We start from the raw sequence: 21,219 nt of genomic DNA, 5'->3' as shown, positions 1-21,219 counted from the left end.
CTCTCTTTTTTATATTTCAAAATAATGTATATATTTAATGCCAAGTTAGTAAAAATGTTTTTATGATATATATTCACAGCTTAACCAGTGATTTAAATCCTTTTCCAAACATCAAACAGATGGGCGCCTCCGATACTCTATATGCTATGTATTATTTACCTTTGTTGGTTGTCTAATCATTCTGATTGGAATCTAAAAACAACAGTGATTAAGAAATATATCCGACATACTAATTTTATTAACGCTAGTGTAAATATCGTCAAATTATACAATCTTCGGACAGATCTTATTAACGGACAAGTATGCCCGGGCATGTAACACTCTTATTTTATGACGTCACAATACCGGATAGTCTCTTGTTGTTTCTATGACGTCATAGATGCAATGACGCAATCGATAGGTCTTGCCTAGCATCATTGTAAACAGGCATGGTGACATCCGCAAAATGAAGAAGGCATCTTCTTCTGCCAAACCGGCGCCGGAATCCGGTAAAAGTTCCGAAGTTCGGATATCCAAGAAGTCCTCCGCTAACCAAGCAAAGAGGCGCTCATCCATCAGCCAGTCATCCAGGCGGTCTTCTATCAACCAAACATCAAAGCGATCGTCTATCAGCCAGGCATCCAAACGCTCGTCTGTGAACGCAGCAAGAAGCTCGACAATAGACAGCATAGCCGAGAGTGGGAATGATGAGCGAAACAAGGCTCCTTTGTTCAACGTGAACCGTGTGCCGGTATCGTCTGTTGACCCTAGATCGGGGATTCTACCGGCACATTTTCCAAATAAGGAATGGGGTAATCCACATAAAAGGATTCTACGCCAAAAAGACGTGGACGAATTTCTGGCAGTCCACCCACAAGTTCTGTTGGACTTTCTTTACGATACAGTCGAACTTGATACATTAGAGGAACTGTTACGTCAAAAGAAAGGCGTCATTGAAGATGAGGATGAATCACAAACGAAGACACCTGAACCTCGGAAGGCCTCGGATTTATTTGACCAGGACTCTACACGACCTGTCAGCCAGGAACTGATTTCCGCCATAGAGAGACAGGACTCTTGTATTTCTATAATACAGGATTTCTGTCCTATGTTCATTCATATCGTCCGTGCAGACTCCTACAAGCTGTACGTCCAGGAAGGTCTGGACAGCAAGACGTTCTATCTAATGGAAAACGGAAACATGGTACAATGTGTAATAAAAGGTACGGTGGCTGGCAGGGCTCTGAAAAAGAAAACAGCCATCTTGATTTCCGACATGGCCTCCGACTCGAGGTAAGTGCAGTTTGAATACCTAAGTGTCCAAAAGGAGTGTCGATAAAGAGATTACAAAATAAATGCTTAAACGAGCAATATACAGTACTGTTCAGATTTGCTATGTAGTGGAATTGCATTAGGTCGATGACAAGGTACGTAGTTCAGTTGAGTCGGTAGATCAATCGCCCAGTTTTCGGGGGTCACGGGTTCGAATCCCGGTCTGACCGCTACACTTTCTCCTCTCTTGTTACAGCTATATTCGCGGTCAAGCTAATTTCTGCGAAAAGATTGATCTGTATAGCGTTTTACTGTTGAGAATTACCAGCGCGCTAAACAATCTGATTAAAAGACATTCCTTTTATCACTATGTTTGATTAGAGGATTTAAAAAAAAAAAAAAAAAAAAAAAAAAAATTAGCGGTCATGCCCAAGTGACCATTGTAAATTGCAAATCAAATTGCTGCCTGCAAATTTTGACAGTGAATTTCAGGGGACGAAATAGTTTGAAAAAAAAATGAAAAGTTATTTTTGTGTACGTAGTCATCTCGCCCAAAGAGCACAACAAAGCTAATCATATATGGATACTGGGACGAAATAGCATTTTCAATTGATGTAGCAAGGTGTAGAAATTGGATGTGATCTTAATTAAGAACGCGTGATAAAAAGGTAATCTGAACATGACTCTTTATGGGATGTTGTCAGATCCTCTTTTTAACGGAGTTGTTATAATGATCTGTAGTTTAATCAATTTGCGCGCTAAAGATTATACCCGAAAATATTTATCAAAATGAAAACTTCGAGAGTTTCTCTCTCTGCGAATTTAAAAACAATTATACGAATTATACATTGTTAATATCTTGATTTTGCAGGTACTATTTTATGGACATATTGTTTTATATTTCAGATTCGCTCGAGATGCTGAGAGCCATGAAGCGTTAACCAATAACTCTAGTGTCCTGTGTGTCCCTCTTGTCCTAGAATCAAAAGATGTTCCTGCCATTATCGAGATGAGACGAGAGCTCCACCGGAATACGCCGTTCATCGAGACAGACGTACAGATAGCTAATATTACAATTGGATGGATTGCCGCTTGCATCAGTGAAAATATTGACAAGAGGTCGCTCATATCCCAACAATTCCTGATCGACTTTCTGTTGGAGAATACAAAGGAATTGTTTGATGGAGTAACAAAAACGGAAGAGCTAGTTCCCAAAATAATGCGCCACACCAAGGACCTGGTGAAAGCCGATCGCTGTTCTCTTTTCCTTGTTGACCACGAGAAAGAAGAACTTTACGCAAATTATTTCGACGAAGGGGCAAAGTCTACTGTTGGAATTCCTCTGTTTGAGAAGAAAGAAATTATTCGTTTTCCTAAAGGAGTTGGCATTGCCGGTCACGTTGCTAAAACAGCCGAAGTAAGTCTATTATTTGTATTTTTTCCGATAAAGCAAACGTGATTTGAAATCACAGTTTTCTTATTCTGTAAGGTTTATCTTTGGATGTCAATTAACTCATTAAAGACACCTCTCAGAAATAAATTATTTAAGATATTAATTGAAACGTTTAAACCTCAACAATACCGATCTCGCATCCTGAGTAGCAAGAAGGATGCAAAATACAATGATTTCTTTAGTATTTATGCTTATAATTTAACACTTAAAATTATAAAATTTCATTTTGAATTGATTTACGTAGACACATTGTTCAACAGCTGAAAACATGTTCATTCCAGGTTGTCAACATTCTTGATGCATACGAGGACCCACGATTTAACAAGGAAGTAGACAAACTGACCGGATATAGAACAAAAAATATCCTTTGCATGCCCATCATCAACCGGAACTGCGTCATAGGCGTCATACAAATGGTGAACAGCATGCGTTCAGATCACTTCACGACCTCGGATGAAAGCGCACTCCGTATGTTCACGGCTTACTGCGCAATAGCTCTACACTACAACAACTTCTACAGTTCGCTGGAGCGCCAGAGAGTGAAGAACAAGGCGTGTATTGAAGTTATTCAGTACCATACCGTGTGTCACAAGGCTTCGTACACGGATCTGCTTCACAATCCAGGTATCGACAAACGGGAGATACCCAAATTATTCTACACTTATGATTTTTACGCACCGTTTCATCTGGAAATTCTGCCGAAATTATTTATCCGTATGGTTGAGGAACTCTGGGGGAAAGATCGAATAGAAAGGGAGAAGCTCGTGAAGTTTATCTTGACAGTCAGAAAGAATTACAGGAATATTCCCTACCATAACTTTCCGCATGGATTCCACGTGGCTCACACTCTGTGGCGCATGATTGTATCATTGCCCAACACCTTCACGGAGTACGAAAAAATGGGACTTATCGTAGCCGGTATCTGCCATGACGTCGATCACCGTGGTTACAATAACGATTTCTTCAAGAAGATGAAGCTCCCGTTGGCCAATCTGTACTCCACTTCTGTGATGGAGCAGCACCATTACAGACAAACTGTCACTATTCTACAGACTGAGGACATATTCTCCTTCCTGTCGTCTGAGAAATACAAAGAGATGTTAGGTCTTATCCGTCAGTGCATCTTAGCAACGGATCTAGCGTTATATTTTGGTAATCAGAAAACTCTTCAAGCACTCCTGGACGGGAAAACGTTCGACATAACAGATCAAAAGTGCAGGAATTCCACAATAGACCTCATGATGACTGCCAGTGATTTGTGCGGAATTTCAAAACCGTGGAAAACAAACAAATCGTCTACAAACCAACTATACCAGGAGTTTTACGATCAGGGAGATAAGGAAAAGCAACATGGTTTCGAACCAATGTCCATGATGGATAGGAGCCACTCAGACGAGATTCCAAAACAACAGGTTGGGTTCATCGACTTTATTTGTTTTCCGCTTTATAAAACATTGGCGAGAATATTCCCAGGAACAAAGCCACTGCTATCTGGATGTCTGCGCAATCGCCGGAAGTGGCTCAAGATTGCTGGAATTGCTGAGGATTCGAAGATGTTAATGACACAAGAGTCCGATGACGATGATCACGATCATGACGAGGAGGATGAGGAGGACGAAGGATGGGTCAATGTGTTTAACGTCAAAGACTCTTCAGAAAACCGTCCCACAGCCGGCGATAACTGAGCAATCTCCTCCGATATAAATCCGTCAGAATAGACTGCTTTATCCACAAAATTTAGCCTTTTTGTCTAAATCATTAAATTAATCAATGAAACAATCAAACTCGTCTTTTCTATCCATCGTTGTGAATGATTCTTATTGTCATATCAGATTCGGCTTTAGTCTCAACCTCAGGAGTCTATGCCTTCTAGTATAGCATCTTATTAGCTCTGACAACATCGAATTAGGGGCCTCGCTTTGGTAACCTTTCTGAATGACCAGTCAATTACTACATTCAAATTAATTGACGGTGACCCAACAAAGTTGTCAGAATCATTTACGTGTACGTAGTCAATTCGACCAAAGAGTTCAACGTAGCTACATGTATATACGTTGGGACAAAATGTCGGTTTTGGTCATTGTAGCGAGGTGGTATTGATTGGTTTAGTTGCGTCCTATTAATGGCTAGGGTCATTTAGACACGACCTCCTGTGTATTCGAAGAAGTGCGTGTGTGTTTTGGGAGACTGCAGTATGAACTAGGCGGGGAAAATTCTTTTAAACGAGTATAAAAGATCACCAGAATGTGATATATGTGTATATAACAGAGAACAGAGTGAACAAGACCGAGATCATTGAGACTGCAGGCAAGATATTGAAAATTTAAAAGTCACCTGAACGAGGTTCGTGAGTACTGTACTTGCCTTTAAAGTGATACAAAGAAAGAAATCACTTCAGTAATTTAGAAAAACTTTAATTATTTATTAAAAATATACTGAATCTTGTTTCGTAGTTGCTGAAAGTGTAACGCGGTTTATTCAATTAGTCTGTTTAGTCCTTGATTTGTAAGAATTTGGAATTAAGTCTTATGTTTTATTTATCATTAGAATCGAAAGAAAATATTCAACATTGTTGTTGGTAAACGATTTAGTAGAAAAATTATTATCATTCAGAAAAGGGGAAAGGAGCAGACTCCTTGGTGAAAAAATGAACGAAAAGATGTAAAGCCCATGCACTGAATATTATCATATTTTGTTGAAAGACTTGTCCCCGCATTGTGCTCGATTTTCGCAAACATATTAACTTTTCTTTACTTTCACCGACAAGCGTGAGTTATATCATATAACGTTATGTTGATAACAAATTGTAAAGTAAATATCAGCACAAGTAATCAACTATTGATTAAAGAATTTTGAATAAATTAGTATGCCCTTGTAATTTTTGAATATTAAATTGTACAGTATATCTTTGGATAATCCATTCTTTGATTTACTTGATATCTCGATATCGATGCAATAAGCTAATAGAGCTTAAAACTGACACCTGTATGAACAGCTTTATGTTTCCGTCGAGGTGTAAAGAGAGACAACTCTATCACTGGTGACCACACATATCTGTTACCTGTCATTTGTCCTCGAGACAATCACTAGGCTGACGGATCTCTGATCCATCTCTGACCACAACTGTGACATTATGTTTATGTAAAACAATTACACAAATATGAGGCAATACATATAATTTTATGTGTAAATTATTTCTAATTTTTGATAATGGTATTTATCTGTAATGTTTATTATTTCGTAATGATTTTTGTTAGCAGAATTAATATAGCATTTTTGTTCTAAAGATTAAAGATAAAGGTTATTGAAAAATAGCTTAATTTTTATATTTTTTGATAATCAGTAATATATGTTGTAAATAGTTCTGAATATTCTGTAAATACATTATAGATCATTTGTTTTACTTCGGATATTTGATAACTAATTGTTCATCAATTATTTTGTTAATTCCGGACATAATTGTCCGTCTCTTTTTATAATATTATTTGTTTTATTCTGGATATTCCGGACATAATTGTCCGTCTCTTTTTATAATATTATTTGTTTTATTCTGGATATTCCGGACATAATTGTCCGTCTCTTTTTATGATATTACTTACTCTGACTTCCACAACAAGACTTTCGGCTTTTTGCAAATTAGAAAAAGGGCTATTATAGTTGTTTATCAGGGAGTATATGTGTTTTGAATCGTGAAATCTTTATTTATGTTGCCACGATTCATTAAAATTATCTATTTGTCATTGTTATTCAATTTTACAGGAATTATTTAGACTTGTAAGCGCTAAGCAAAGTTACCGTGTTTATCATAATTAACCGATCATGAATCATAAGCGTTAGGCACTTATATATAATATTATGATGTTGTTTTTAATATTCGATGTAAGATCATCTGTTTGTTAACTGTAAACATTTTCTTTGTACATCAATTCAATAACTTCATTATTGATAAATGTATTTGTATTTGTAACTTGACACTCTTTCGACGACAGCAATAAACTTTGGACTTGACTCAAGACTTCTCTTTATAATTAAAAGGTACACTGCGTGTCACGGTGAAGCTAAAAGAGTTCAGCTAATTCCCCAATCGTGTCACAGCTTTAGTAGAATAATTGACAATAACGGACGAAGCGAGATAACTCGTATTTAACTTTTGATATTGTCGTTGTTATCCCTACATTTATGGTAGTACCAAGCGTGATAACATGTTTCTGCTTAGGAAAATTAACGTGAAATCAACCATCGGTACACAACAGTGCACTTCTTTAATAATCAAATATAATCATTCAGCATTTTTCACTGAAAAATCTCTAGCTACTTCATCAAAACATAGTTTTCAGAAGAACAAATCTAATCATCGGAATTGAACACCTTTCCTGACTACTTACAATATTATAATAATAGTACAGGTGTATATGATTTATTTCATTACAGATCGTTTAAAACAAATCTGATGAGGATAGCAATAATTACCGAGTATTCTAATGAACAATCGCTCTTTTGGATGTTTTCAATTTATAACCGTTTCCAAAACTGAAGTCTTTTCTCGATTTTTACTTTAGATTTTAGACTGGCATTATTACCACGACGAAAAAAAAATTCGAATCTGCTCCTACAATGAATTGTACTCTTACTTTTTCACATCCTCGATATTCGAGGAGTCACTATCACTATCGTCATATCCATCCCTAGACTATGTCATAGTCAGGAGAGAAAAACTGACCAATCACATGCCTAGATAGCCTTCAGTTATGAATTACAGAGAGGGACCGCCCCACTTCAAAGCCATACTGTACCGTTATTTGATTCTTTTGGTGAAGGGCAAAACTACCTGTCTCATCAAGGCAGTAACGACAGTAAGTATCGAGGATGACGTTTACAGAATACCACATAAAGATGCTGAAGGCCAACGAAGGCAATCAAGAAATAGAAACTAATACATTACAACAAGTATTTTGTCTAGTTTCAAATTAATGATATTGAAGTTGTATTTAAACTTGATAACAAAAGACTCGTCTTCTTTTTAGTCAAGTTTACAATACCTAATGTATACAGATTTTACAAATCAAAAATTGCTGTCTTCTCTATGATCTTTTAAAAACGAATTTAAACGGTATAAAATTCATTTTTAAACGTTACAAGATCATTTTTAACTGTTACAAGATCCATTGTAACCGTTATAAAATCAATTGTAAACGTTATATTATCCATTGTAAACGTTATATAATACATTGTAAACGTTATAAATTCCATTGTAAACGTTACAAGATCCATGATGTTTTACAATGTTCTTGGACCAGGCGTATTACAATGTTCCCGAACCACGGGGACCTGGCACGAAAAGTTTTAATCAATAGTATACATACATATATTATAGTATCAAGGGTATGAACTCGGCGGTCGAGAAAAACGCACCTATTTTTTACAAATCGTGATTATTATAATAAATGGGCTCTGTACACCATTGACGCATACCTTACCTTAAAGAAAAATATTTTATCTTTCCAGTGAGTGCTTGATGAACAAAATTGGTCAAGTATTGACAAAGTTATGGCTTGACGAATCGGGAAATATACGAAAACTATGCTAGATAGACATTTCCCTGTCCGGTCGAAATGTTGTTTCGCCTCTAATGGGTGCCTCAAACACTAAGCTAAAATCACGCTTGTGGTGGTAAACTGTGTTCATCCACACTCTCCTTTGGAGGTGTCATGTGCCGTACTTTGTAGAAACTCAGTTTAAACATCATGTAGCTCAATTACTTTAACCATAACCGCCATGTTTTTTTCGACCGCCGAGTTCATACCCTTGATACCATAATATATATGTTAGTTAAAAAATCGTGCCAGGTCCCTGTGTCAAGAACCAGGCTTACTACAATGTTCACGAACCAAGCTTACTACAATGTTTCCGTACCAGGCGTATTACAATGTTTCCGAACCAGGCGTATTACAATGTTTCCTAACCAGGCGTATTACAATGTTTCTGTACCAGGCGTATTACAATGTTTCCGAACCAGGCGTATTACAATGTTTCCGTACCAGGCGTATTACAATGTTTCCGAACCAGGCGTATGACAATGTTTCCGTACCAGGCGTATTACAATGTTTCCTAACCAGGCGTATTACAATGTTTCCGAATCAGGCGTACGACAATGTTTCCGTACCAGGCGTATTACAATGTTCCCGGACCAGGCGTATTACAATGTTTCCGAACCAGGCGTATTACAATGTTTCCGTACCAGGCGTATTACAATGTTTCCGAACCAGGCGTATTACAATGTTTCCGTACCAGGCGTATTACATTGTTCCCGGACCAGGCGTATTACAATGTTTCCGAACCAGGCGTATGACAATGTTCCCGGACCAGGCGTATTACAATGTTTCCGAACCAGGCGTATTACAATGATTCCGAACCAGGCGTATTTCAATGTTTCCGAACCAAGCTATTACAATGTTTCCGAACCAGGCGTATTACAATGTTTTCGAACCAGGCATATGACAATGTTTCCGAACCAAGCTATTACAATGTTTCCGAACCAGGCGTATGACAATGTTTCCGAACCAGGCGTATGACAATGTTTCCGAACCAAGCTATTACAATGTTTCCGAACCAGGCGTATTACAATGTTCCCGGACCAGGCGTATTACAATGTTTCCGAACCAGGCGTATGACAATGTTTCCGAACCAAGCTATTACAATGTTTCCGAACCAGGCGTATTACATTGTTCCCGGACCAGGCGTATTACAATGTTTCCGAACCAGGCGTATGACAATGTTTCCGAACCAAGCTATTACAATATTTCCGAACCAAGCTATTACAATGTTTCCGAACCAGGCGTATTACAATGTTTCCGAACCAGGCGTATGACAATGTTTCCGAACCAAGCTATTACAATGTTGCCGAACCAGGCGTATGACAATGTTTCCGAACCAGGCGTATGACAATGTTTCCGAACCAGGCGTATGACAATGTTGGCTCGGGCGCATTGCAATCGTCATTTGACGGTAGGACTAATCGATGGTACTTTACCCACGACGTTTTTGGATCTCGAAACAGACGTAATACAATGTTCCCGAGAACCAGACTTACTACAATGTTCCCGAGAACCAGACTTACTTTAATGTTCCTGAGAACCAGGCGTATTACATTGTTTCCAGACCATGCGTACTACAATGTTCCCAGACCATGCGTACTACAATGTTCCCAGACCATGCGTACTACAATGTTCCCAGACCATGCGTACTACAATGTTCCCAGACCATGCGTACTACAATGTTCCCAGACCATGCGTACTACAATGTTCCCAGACCATGCGTACTACAATATTCCCAGACCATGCGTACTACAATGTTCCCAGACCATGCGTACTACAATGTTCCCAGACCATGCGTACTACAATGTTCCCAGACCATGCGTACTACAATGTTCCCAGACCATGCGTACTACAATGTTCCCAGACCATGCGTACTACAATGTTCCCAGACCATGCGTACCACAATGTTCCCAGACCATGCATACTACAATGTTCCCAGACCATGCGTACTACAATGTTCCCAGACCATGCGTACTACAATGGTCCCAGACCATGCGTACTACAATGTTCCCAGACCATGCGTACTACAATGTTCCCAGACCATGCGTACTACAATGTTCCCAGACCATGCGTACTACAATGTTCCCAGACCATGCGTACTACAATGTTCCCAGACCAGGCGTACTACAATGTTCCCAGACCATGCGTACTACAATGTTCCCAGACCAGGTGTATACAATGTTTCCAAACCAGGCATATTACCATCGACTAAAATGACTTAGCAAAAATTGCAACACTTTTGTGTAGCATTTTGGTCAAAGCTAGTTGAATTAAGATTGATTCTGCACTTTCATTTTATAGAGTTTATGATATTTATTCATCTCTCTCTATCCATATGACTTAATTATGTTCTTTGCTTTGCATTGCACTATAACATTTATATTTCTAATATGTATTACTTATAAGAGTATTTAAAAGAACAATTCAGTCTTAGAGTGCATTGACACTTGCATTTATATAGGGAATAATCCAGTTCTAATGAAAGTTGAGTAGTTGTCATCAGGGATATGCCAGCAATGTTCACTGCACGGTCAGTGTGTGACAATTACACATTGTAGCTGACATCTTGTAAGCCGAACCCTGACTCGCGCCAGTGGAGTACAACAATTTATGCCCTGAACCACTCAAATCGCATTTACAGTGGTGTGGTACATAATATTGTCTAAAAAAATATTATGAACTCTTCCGTTGATCTTTATTGCATTTATATGTTTAGTTTATGTAACACCGGCTCGGGTATGGGTATAGCGTACATATTGTACTTGTTTATGTAACACCGGCTCGGGTATGGGTATAGCGTACATATTGTACTTGCTTATTTGTATATATAGCTATACGATTTGGAATTTCAATGATATCAATGCAATATAGCTATCAATATCGCAGAAAGCAGCAATTTTTTAAAAAAAATTTTTTTTAGTTTTCATGAGAAATGTTAAACAACACTTTTATGTCATGTTTCTCTTCGTGGTTATGCAACAAAATTAGTCTTACTGAATTGTCCTTTAAAAGTATTGAATATTCAATATTGCCCAATTCGTTTATTTTTTACGTTGTATATCTTAACTTTTAAATATGGAACAGTCTCAGCTGATTGACGATATTCCATGCTGCATATAAAACATAGAAAGCAACATAACCAATTTGGCATAATTAATAATATTTAATAATAACTATATCATTCATGTACTACAAAACGATATTATATTTCACTTATCTATACTATAATTCTATTGCATATGGGAGAAATTCTAACAAAATAAATTCTAAAATTTTGAAATACCAACAAGGCATAATGAAATAACAACAAACGTAAACAGAAATATAAATCTTGGACTCGTATAACCATTACAGAGCTACAATGTAAACAGGTGGTTTTAATGTAAGTATATCACAAATATCGTAAACATTGAATAGAAAATAAATCATAATTGGCAATGAGAATGCATGTTTGTTGATTTAGGCAGGTTCACGTGTTTATAAAGATGAGTGTGATTTACAATGTGACAGTTGCCAATACCGGCTATAATTATGGGGTTTTTTTGTAATTGATTCTAATTGATCTGTAGATATACTGACGAGCGAACGTTTTGTTTCATCTATACTAAAATTAATATTAATCTGCTAATCATAATCTGCATATTTCTGTTTCATGCGATTTACATCCGAATAAAAGAAACTTCTTCCAATAAAATTAGATTGTGCTTTAATTAGTTTGTACATCGATACAGCTACTGACTCACTAAACCATTTACTACTAATATCATATCTGTAACATCGCAAGTGTCCCGTAGTCACTTGTAGTATTACTATAAACTGAAGGAACCCTGCTGTAAGTACGGAGTATATCATAGCTCACACTAAAAATAGCTTAATTTTCATCTGTTGTCGCGCCCTTTTCCCCTGATATATCACCAGTCTGCTCCTTTCCACCTTCTTTCTCTTTCTTTTCCTCTGCGTCTTTTCTATTTCTCTCCTCTTCATCATATTCCTCTTTCATTCTACCCCATCCTTCACGACTCCTGATGCAGCCTTCGAGAAGTGGTTCGGAGCCGGGTAAGATTCTATACAGCGTCCTATAAAGTGGGAGACAGATAAAATCAATGAATCCGACCTGCTGTTGTGGTCGCTCTTTGATTCGCTCCCGGTCCATCATTGGTAGGGGTTCGATCCCGTGGCTCTTTTCTAGATCTCCCTGATCATAAAATTCTTCATACAAGAAGTCAACAGTCAAGCCCTGAGTCTCCCAAGGTTTGGAAATGGCACAGAGATCAGCGCCTGTCATCATTATCGAGATTGCTTTCTTCTTGCAATCGGGATCCTGTATGTTAAATATGTTGTCATCTAGCTGTTTAGTTAGTGTCTTCTGGTTTGGGAAATAAAGCGCCAGATCTGTGGCCAGAATACAGAATTGCACCATGCCAAGCATTTTCTTGTACTCGGAGGCCGTGAGGAAGGAGAAGATTCCTTTCCCGTTCATCTGAAGAATGGTCACCGTGTGTTTATAGTGATGCTGTTCCATCACGGAGGTAGAATAAAGTGAGGCGAGAGGCAGATTCATCTTGGAGAAGAAGGCATTGTTATAGCCTCGGTGGTCTACATCATGACAGATCCCACTCATTAGGATCGCCATCTGTTCAAACTTGGTGAAGATTCCCGGGCTTGAACGCATCATACACCAGAGCGAATGCGCCACATGAAACCCGTGATCCCAGTTATGGTACGCAATGTCGCGATAATTCTTTCGTACAGTAATCGTGAACCGACACAGCTGTTCCATCTCAAATGTGTCTTCTCCAAACATATCGATCACCATGTGAACAAAGAGTTGCGGCAGAATATGTCCAAAATTGTAGGCGCAGAAATCAAACATGAAAAAGTCAAAGGGAATGTCTTCTTCCTTGATGAAAGGATCTGCCAGCAGCTCTTTCATCTCCTCCTCTTTACAGACGATGTGGTACTGAATGACCTCCAATGCCACCTTGTACTGGTTCTGTTGTCGGACAAGCAGATTATACAGCCGACTGTAGTGCAGGGCCATGGCACAGTATACCGAGAACATCCTGAAGGCGTTTTCGTCTGCGTTAGTGAAGTGCTCCCCTCGATTACTGTTGATCAGTTGGACCACGCCCACTACCTGGTCATTGCTGACAATGGGCATGCACAAAATGTTTCGCGTTTTATATCCGGTCAGCCTATCTACTTCCGGGTTAAACCGTGAATCCATGTACGCATCAATGATGTTCACAACCTGTAAAAGAGTAAAACATGAGTTATTGACATCGATATGTCACTTGTGGAATTTATTTGCTCTCCGCGAGAAACATGTCGTTTGAAAGCCCGTGGACATGTTATCCATGTGCATGACAGCATTGTGGATCGGTTATCATAGTATCATAGTTTTATCCAAGTACATTTGATCAACAAGAAAAATAGTAAGCGTTTTGTACTCGAAAACACTTTCCAGAACAATTCCGGTAATACACAAGTTTAGAAAGGTGACGTGACGCCACGCCTCAGCCATGGCTCGTAGTACTGTATTACACCCAAACATCAGAGATACTTCGTACTGGCTAAACTTGATCAAATACATCTATAAATAACCATAATTATTCCCAACACCTTTCATATGTTGAAATAGTTGAATGACAGTATAATTTTGACTTGTATGTTAATATAATTACCTTTCCACTTTGCGCGACGTAACCAGCTATTCCTTTGTCTCTATGGAAACGGATTTGCGTTTTCTTTGAAATAATAGACTGGCCATCCTCCGTTTTCATCCCTTCGTCAAAGTAATCTGCATACAGTTCATTGGTTTCCTCGTCAACAAGAAACATTGAACATCGGTCAGCATTGACCAAATTCTTTGTAAACATCATAATTTTTTGAACAAGGAGATCCGTACTGGTCATCTCGTCAAAGATGATGCGCGTTGTTTCTAAAAGGAAGTCGTTAAGATGCTGTTGGGAATTCAAAACTCGCTTCATATTGTTTTCGTTGATGCAAGCGACCATCCAACTCAACAACGCATGTGCCATTTGAATATCAGATCTAGAAAACGGATGTTTTTTGCTGTTACGCACGACTTCTATCACACCGATGATATCATCAGAAGGAAGAATCAGAGGTACACATAAAACGCTGACGTCAATAGCTTCTCCTGGACCTGTTCCCTTTGGAAACCTACAATGAAAAGTTGTTCTTTTTCATTAAAGCTATTTTCTAAGCAGGAGCGAGGATAAAGATATAGTATCATGAATATTTGAACTATTGGAATTTCCTTTCTCCGTTAAGATTACATTTCATCACAGTAGTTGTAAAAGTCAACATGACATACAGTAGATATATCATTCAGTTTTGCTTTCACGAACATTTTCATTGGCTTACTTCACGGTGTTTATATAGAGTACACTCAGTGTTTTGTGCTATATCTCCAAAGCAGAAACATCCATTCATTACAAGTTATTTCTTACATACTGTAAACCAATTTTCTTTCGCGGATACTAAATTTCGCGATTCCTATTTCAAAACAAGTTCACGAAGATTTATGTTCGCTGATTTACAAATTGACCGGAAATTCCTATTGGAATCAATTATGTAAATGTTAATTCGCGGAGATGAATTTTGAATTCGTAGATTTACTTGGATCGTGAAATTCGCGAAAATAAATCACGCGAAATAAAATTGGTTTACAGTGCGAGAATTATGACGCTTTATACTCGTAGGATATTAGTGATTATAAAGTTCATGTATCGATATGCAATCAGATACAGAAGATATAAGTTGGAAACACCAGTAAAGGAAGCATTCTAAATAACGGATTACTGGTTAAGTTATATCTTCCCGATAGAATTTCTACCAAGTTACACTGCAGGAAAGTTGAGAAATGAATATCAGTGAATGAGGTAATACGGACATGAATAATTTCATGTACATACAACTGAGCTCCAACCATTATTTATTTCGTTTCAAGAAACCGATTCATGAAACCTGCGTTTCACACAATGTCGCCATGTCAATTTTCAAATGAAATCAGAAAGGCGCCCCTGGTAACTGTGTAAACTTACCAGTCATAAATTAACATTAAAAGGGTGAGAATTTGTATAGTTATCCATGGTGTCTACCTACTGCTGGTCCGATTAAAGATTGAATCACTCTGATTCAAGTTCACAGTGATTTAGTGGTTACAAAATAAGGTCGAGTTTATAATGTTTCCATGTAAATGTACTATAGGTTAAGTGCAGAGAGTTTCTTTTTTAACCCCAGGAGAATACGTACTATTATAGGTTCAGTGCATAAAGGTGTTTTTTTTACCCCAGGTAGATATACATTTTTGTAAGACTGTTTATGTTTACATGTCATGTTCTCAGAGTACCTTCAGAATACAGAATAACAATTGGAAAGTAAATGAAAAACATAAGTAGCAAAAGCTTAGAAAATGTACCAACTTTTGTATGGCTCTACCTTCAGAATACAGAATAACAATAAGTACAAAACAATTGGAAAGTAAATGAAAAACATAAGTAGCAAAAGCTTAGAAAATGTACCAACTTTTGTATGGCTCGTTATGGCACGTGAAACGCGAATTTTTTTAAATAAAATATTTATTCTAGAAAAGTAAAAATGTGTTCATTAAGCATATGTAGTTGGTAGAAATTATTTTACATTTTAAAGTATATACATATTTATGGTTAATATATATATAAAAAATATAAACATAAATATTTATGTTTCATGAGCACTGCCACATTTTTATTTTTTAAGAACATAAATCACTTCTCATATCCCGTTATTTTTTTTTTTTATTAACTTGCATCTCGAACGTGGGGATTTGGGAAATTAGTCTGGTTTAGACGACGGTATTGACAATTTTTATCAATTTCTGCATTTATATATTATCATAATTGGGGTTTGGATATGGATGTCTGGTAATCATTTTAAGGATAAATACAGAATTTTGATAACTTCAAGACATGTACTCGGTTTAGTTTAGACATCGATGTGCAAAGTTATTCTAAACAAATGGCACTGGATTCTAACTTTATGTCAATTATTATAATCATAAATGCTGTTTTTGGATGAGGACGCTCGATTCAAAGGAGAAAAATATGGAGAAGTTCATGGTTAATGCGTCGGAGTAAGTTATGAATTGTAGTGATATATATTTCTCGATACATGACCATAAGTATTGTGTAGGATATGCGCAATCTCAATAATATTAAACCAGAAAACATTGATAAATTTTCTCAATTTTTAAGAAAGTATAATCAGCATTGTGGTTGATGTTTTGTAGCATGTTGTTTTAATGCTGTTTTCATAATTAACTGAAATCGGTTCTGCATTTATATATTAGCCGAGGTGTGGTTTGGCAATCTTTTTGAAGGAAATGATACAGAATTGCAATAGTTTTAAACAGGGCCAATGCCAATGGGCCAAATGTAAATGGTTAATGCTTTGATGTGAAAACCCATACAAACATTTATGTTATTATAGTAACACATCCAGTGAAAATGTAATGTGTGACTAGTAATTTATGATGTGTTTTACACTTCCACCTTCAACCGTTCAAGTTATTTTTTAAACTATTCACAATTAAATGTAGCCACAATGACAGTTTAGAACTATAACTTTGTACTTTTCATCACCATACATGACTCTATCAAGCTTAGCCACAATGACAGTTTTGGATTTTAATTTACTACCTTTAACCATCATACATGACGTCGCCAGTACGTTATATGTCTATCACGTTCCATTCAAAAGGTACAGACAGATCTTAACATACGCCAGGTTTAGAATAATCAACTAGCGGATAAACTCTTAAGGTGCTGAGGACCAATAGCTTACCTATGTATCTTTTATTAGTAATAAATAATATTATCGGTCTGATTGGATAGAATGCAGTCATGCGTTACAAATAAGTATTAAATATTATCGATGACGTTAATATATCAAAACACGGAATTATGCCTACTAACCTCCATTGATAATGTAATGTATAGGTTAACAGATCCGTGACGACCGGGCCACGCTCTATTGGGATCATTAGACACACGACTCCAAGTGCAGAGAGTGTGTTCAGAGAGAGGGGAGGAGAGAGAGGGTGAGGGAAGGGGAGTGGGGTAAGGGAGAGAGGGGGCAGAGAGAGAGAGAGAGAGAAAGGGCACAGAGAAGGAGAGTGGGGGAGAGAGCGGGGGGCAGAGAGAGAGAGAGAGAGAAAGGGCACAGAGAAGGAGAGGGGGAGAGCGGGGAGTGGGGTAGAGCGGGGAGTGGGGTAGAGAGGGGGGAGGAGAGATACATTTGATTTAAGTTACATGTATCTAGAAAAGTATTCAATGTATGGGGGGAGGAGAGATACATTTGATTTAAGTCAAATGTATCTAGAAAAGTATTCAATGTATGCTATGTTATCATTAAAATAAATTTTCGAAAGATTAAGATTGATAAAAAAGTAAATATAATAAATATTTTTTGGTTTAACTAGAAAATATTTACCGTATTCGACCCAATAAGCGCCCAGAGCGCTTAAAGAATGATAAAAATTAAAAGGTGTTAATGATTCAAAATTATTGCAAATCTATACCGTTTTATGTAGTTTTGGTCTTTATTTATGCCTGGGAAATTTAAATTGAGGCCTCAAAAAGGGGGGGGGGGCGCTTTTAGGGACACGGGCGCTTATTGGGTCGAATACGGTAATATATTTACTTTTTTATATTAATAATAATTAGAACTCAGAATTCTAATTATAATTATTAAGATTTATCGACCATATGAGCTAGTTGAACAGAGCTTGCTGCTTGACAGTTTGTTTTATTCCATAACTATATATGTATGCTTCACAATGGAAAATTCGTGCCATAAACTCATAGCAGTTTTTTTATCGTTTATAACAAGTAGTTGTTTATTTAAAGTATACACAGCCGAATATTGACCCTCTATTTGGACACTATAATTTAAAACGGAAAGTTATTATGAAGTAACATGTGACTTTTTAATGTAGACGAGAAACAACTAATCACCACAGTATAAGAATAGTTGATGTTATGAAATAAACGAGTTCCCAGCTGTCCTTTCAGAAAATTAAATAACTCGAGTTTGATAAACATGATAAACTAGAATTTACCGTATACTTAACACAGATTTATTTTCTCGGCGACCTAATTTCGCGTTTCATCCCGAACTTCTTTTTCGCATGGATTTGTTTTTGCGATGTACTGCTGTATACATGTCTGACAATGTTTTGCGCCGATTATTATTTTTTATTTATTTTTCTAGCACTTTTTTGCGTACCCGTGATACATGCGGAATTTTAATGCACGCAAAAAAAACCATTTGGTTTAGTGTATGCTTATGGTAGTAAATAGAAGAAAAATGTTCTAATTTTGATCTACTGATATGTTTGTATATGTGTGCGTGAGTTTTTTTTTTTTTTTTTTTTTTAATTTTAAATTCAGATTCGGTAGGCTTATCTGGGTATATTATTTCTTTCCATATGCCAGATTTCTCCCGAGGTTTATCAGAGCCTGCTGGTCGCGTTTACATTCACTCCAATAGTTAAAGATGCTCCACCGCTGACAAAAGGTATTTTTTCACTATTAGAAACTCGAGCAGATGATTAAGTATTTTTCTTCAGTTACAAAAGTTACTTACTTTACACCATTACCACCATTGAAAAGTTTGAGCTTCTAATTTTACTTCAAGTTAAAAATATGAAAATTAATTAATTGCATCCCGAAAAAAATCCGTACCACTATATCCTATATGAAATGAACTACTGAATGCGCATGTACCAAAGGCAAAATAAATTATTTTATATTATTTTTTGTGTTAATTAGACTATTATATACACGATTAAACACCAATTATTGTTCAAATGATGAATATCATTTTTGGTCTGTCGGCGGTGGGGCATCTTTAATACAACACTGTTAGAATTACGACTGTGATGAACTTCTGGCATGCATAGCTGAAATCTGACGATTCGTGTTTTTATGAGACTTGAAGATGAAAACAAATACGTGGGATCTATTCTAATACACTTGTGTAGGATTCTTCTTAGCTGTTTTCTGACGCTGTCAGTGTTGGCGATTACGTCAAAGGATTGTGTATGGGAGGAACGGCGTGAGGAAAAATAACCTTGAATTGGACTTGCAGGAGTGAGCATAGTGTGCAATTAGTTACATCTATAGAAGTATATTTTAATGACAGTCTTCGTTTATAGCTAGTTGAAAATTATCTCATGAATCTAGATGACGGATTCAGATGTATAAGAAGATACAAATCCTATGACAGCAGTACTCTACGTGCTGTAACTATATCATATTGACACAGAAGCTTTGGAGGAAGTTCAACGAATGGCAACAAAATTAGTGAAAGAGCTGAATGATGAATCGTATAGAGAAAGGTTTCTGATCCTTGGTCTACCAACACTAGAAGAACCGGTGTCATTCAAATGTTTAGAATTATGTCTGGACTCGACCATCTAAGCCACAGAGGGAGCAAAATAGTCAGGAGATCACGTGATCTGAGGACGAGGGTCATAGGAAGTTAGAGAAACAAAGACCACGACTCAACCCCAGAAAGCACTTCTTTTGCTAATAGGTGTAGATGACTGGACTAGTCTTCCGAGCAGCATAGTGGATTCAAAGTCACTGAACAGTCTTATAACAGCTTTGAACATTTGACATTGGAAAAGCATCATAAAATGCAGCCTCCAAAAAAAGGGTTAAGCAAGCATCCATTCCCATGCACGCACTGCATTATTATAAAAAGGCACTATGGGTACATTGACTTCAAACAAGTGGAATTAATTCTCTAAAACCTAATGTAAAGAAAATAGATTTTAAAAAATATGAATAAATCTTAAGGATGCCAAAAAGCGAAAGCTTAAATAAGGCAGACACTGATATAACAGACCCCTGGTGACTTACCTGCCTAATTCTAAGGACAGATCTGACACCGTTAAGGAAGCTTTAGTCTCGAACACATGCGCCGCCACTGTGCTGCCCTTGCCTGTCGGTCCGTATAGTATAGTGACGCCCCCTCGGTACGTGTGTAGTTCTGTATCATTGTTTTTAGGTATATAGAGAGAGTGAGAGTCGCCATTTACAGCATGAGTCAGGATCTTACTCAGCTCCTCCATCCGGCCCAACAGATTATTACTGTTCACACTTTCCAGTAACTTCGACGCCACCACCTTGGTGGACAGTGCCTCGTAGTCCCCCAGAAAAGTTTTGTGTCTCTTCGTAACACGACACGACGTTGCCCTTCGTTTTCGTTTGATCAAATCGTCCAAGATTTCAACACTGACAGAGTCCATGACGTAACGCCGGAACACACTGGGGTTGTGTTCCAAGAACATTTTCACATCAAGTTCTGTGATTCTTGGTGCGCACAAATCGCTCCATCTGTTGGTGGAAAAGTTTCCCGGGAACGGGCTCTTCTTTGTCAGTGACAACAAAAAGGAATTCCGCGACATGATCCCTTTAGAATCCACCAATTCCTATGCTACATTTTATAAGCGACATACACCCGCCTGGTACTATCGCTGACTCCAGCGCGTGTTGCTATCCTTATTATCATGACGTCATCAATACGGTCTATTGTCTATTGTTTTGACGTCACAGATAATCAACGTAATCGCTTTCTAGTCCGCCCTGCCCCGACTGACCAGCTTCTGTTCAGTGTGTTACGGTTTATCTGCCTCGCCGTTATTTTACTAGTTGTACTATAGAAATGTCATTAAAGCCTTATACGGTTTAAATTCCCGGCCAGAATAGTCTAAATGTATATATCACTTTAGATAGACGTTCTCCTTAGTTGTTATATGCCCCGTTTACTGTCTAGTTTGTATAAGTTTACTGCCGTGTCCCGGGGTGTTCAGTCGTTTTGTTGATTATATCTACCCGTACATAAAAG

General features: G+C 37.5%; 2 protein-coding genes across 2 annotated transcripts; one reads left to right on the top strand and one right to left on the bottom strand.

The window, feature by feature from the left end:
* Positions 1–371: 371 nt before the first annotated feature.
* Positions 372–4,472, top strand: LOC138307843 (cAMP and cAMP-inhibited cGMP 3',5'-cyclic phosphodiesterase 10A-like). The gene is made up of 3 exons (XM_069248748.1): positions 372–1,272; positions 2,158–2,668; positions 2,986–4,472. Exons 1-3 carry the CDS (start codon positions 446–448, stop codon positions 4,387–4,389), a joined length of 2,742 nt encoding a protein of 913 aa, XP_069104849.1. The 5' UTR covers positions 372–445; the 3' UTR covers positions 4,390–4,472.
* Positions 4,473–11,460: 6,988 nt separating this feature from the next.
* On the bottom strand, positions 11,461–20,888 carry LOC138307819 (cAMP and cAMP-inhibited cGMP 3',5'-cyclic phosphodiesterase 10A-like). Its single transcript, XM_069248722.1, has 3 exons — positions 20,232–20,888; positions 13,983–14,484; positions 11,461–13,549 (listed from the first exon to the last, which is right to left on the bottom strand). The coding sequence occupies exons 1-3, from the start codon at positions 20,777–20,779 to the stop codon at positions 12,170–12,172; spliced, it is 2,430 nt and encodes an 809-aa protein (XP_069104823.1). The 5' UTR covers positions 20,780–20,888; the 3' UTR covers positions 11,461–12,169.
* Between the last annotated feature and the right edge of the window lie 331 nt (positions 20,889–21,219).

The sequence above is a fragment of the Argopecten irradians genome, chromosome 14 (assembly GCF_041381155.1).
Source record: "Argopecten irradians isolate NY chromosome 14, Ai_NY, whole genome shotgun sequence".
NCBI lineage: Eukaryota > Metazoa > Mollusca > Bivalvia > Pectinida > Pectinidae > Argopecten > Argopecten irradians.
Note: the sequence above shows the minus strand (reverse complement) of the source record. Positions and strands in the feature narration are given on the sequence as shown.

Bases quoted from the DNA above. Each gene is read 5' to 3' on its own strand.
- LOC138307843 (XM_069248748.1), top strand. From the start codon at position 446: ATGAAGAAGGCATCTTCTTCTGCCAAACCGGCGCCGGAATCCGGTAAA. The intron at 1,273-2,157 runs GTAAGTGCAGTT...TTTATATTTCAG, and splicing joins GACATGGCCTCCGACTCGAG to ATTCGCTCGAGATGCTGAGA. The intron at 2,669-2,985 runs GTAAGTCTATTA...TGTTCATTCCAG, and splicing joins ACGTTGCTAAAACAGCCGAA to GTTGTCAACATTCTTGATGC.
- LOC138307819 (XM_069248722.1), bottom strand. From the start codon at position 20,779: ATGTCGCGGAATTCCTTTTTGTTGTCACTGACAAAGAAGAGCCCGTTC. The intron at 14,485-20,231 runs GTAAGTCACCAG...TTTTCATTGTAG, and splicing joins CTGTCCTTAGAATTAGGCAG to GTTTCCAAAGGGAACAGGTC. The intron at 13,550-13,982 runs GTAATTATATTA...ACTCTTTTACAG, and splicing joins ACGTCGCGCAAAGTGGAAAG to GTTGTGAACATCATTGATGC.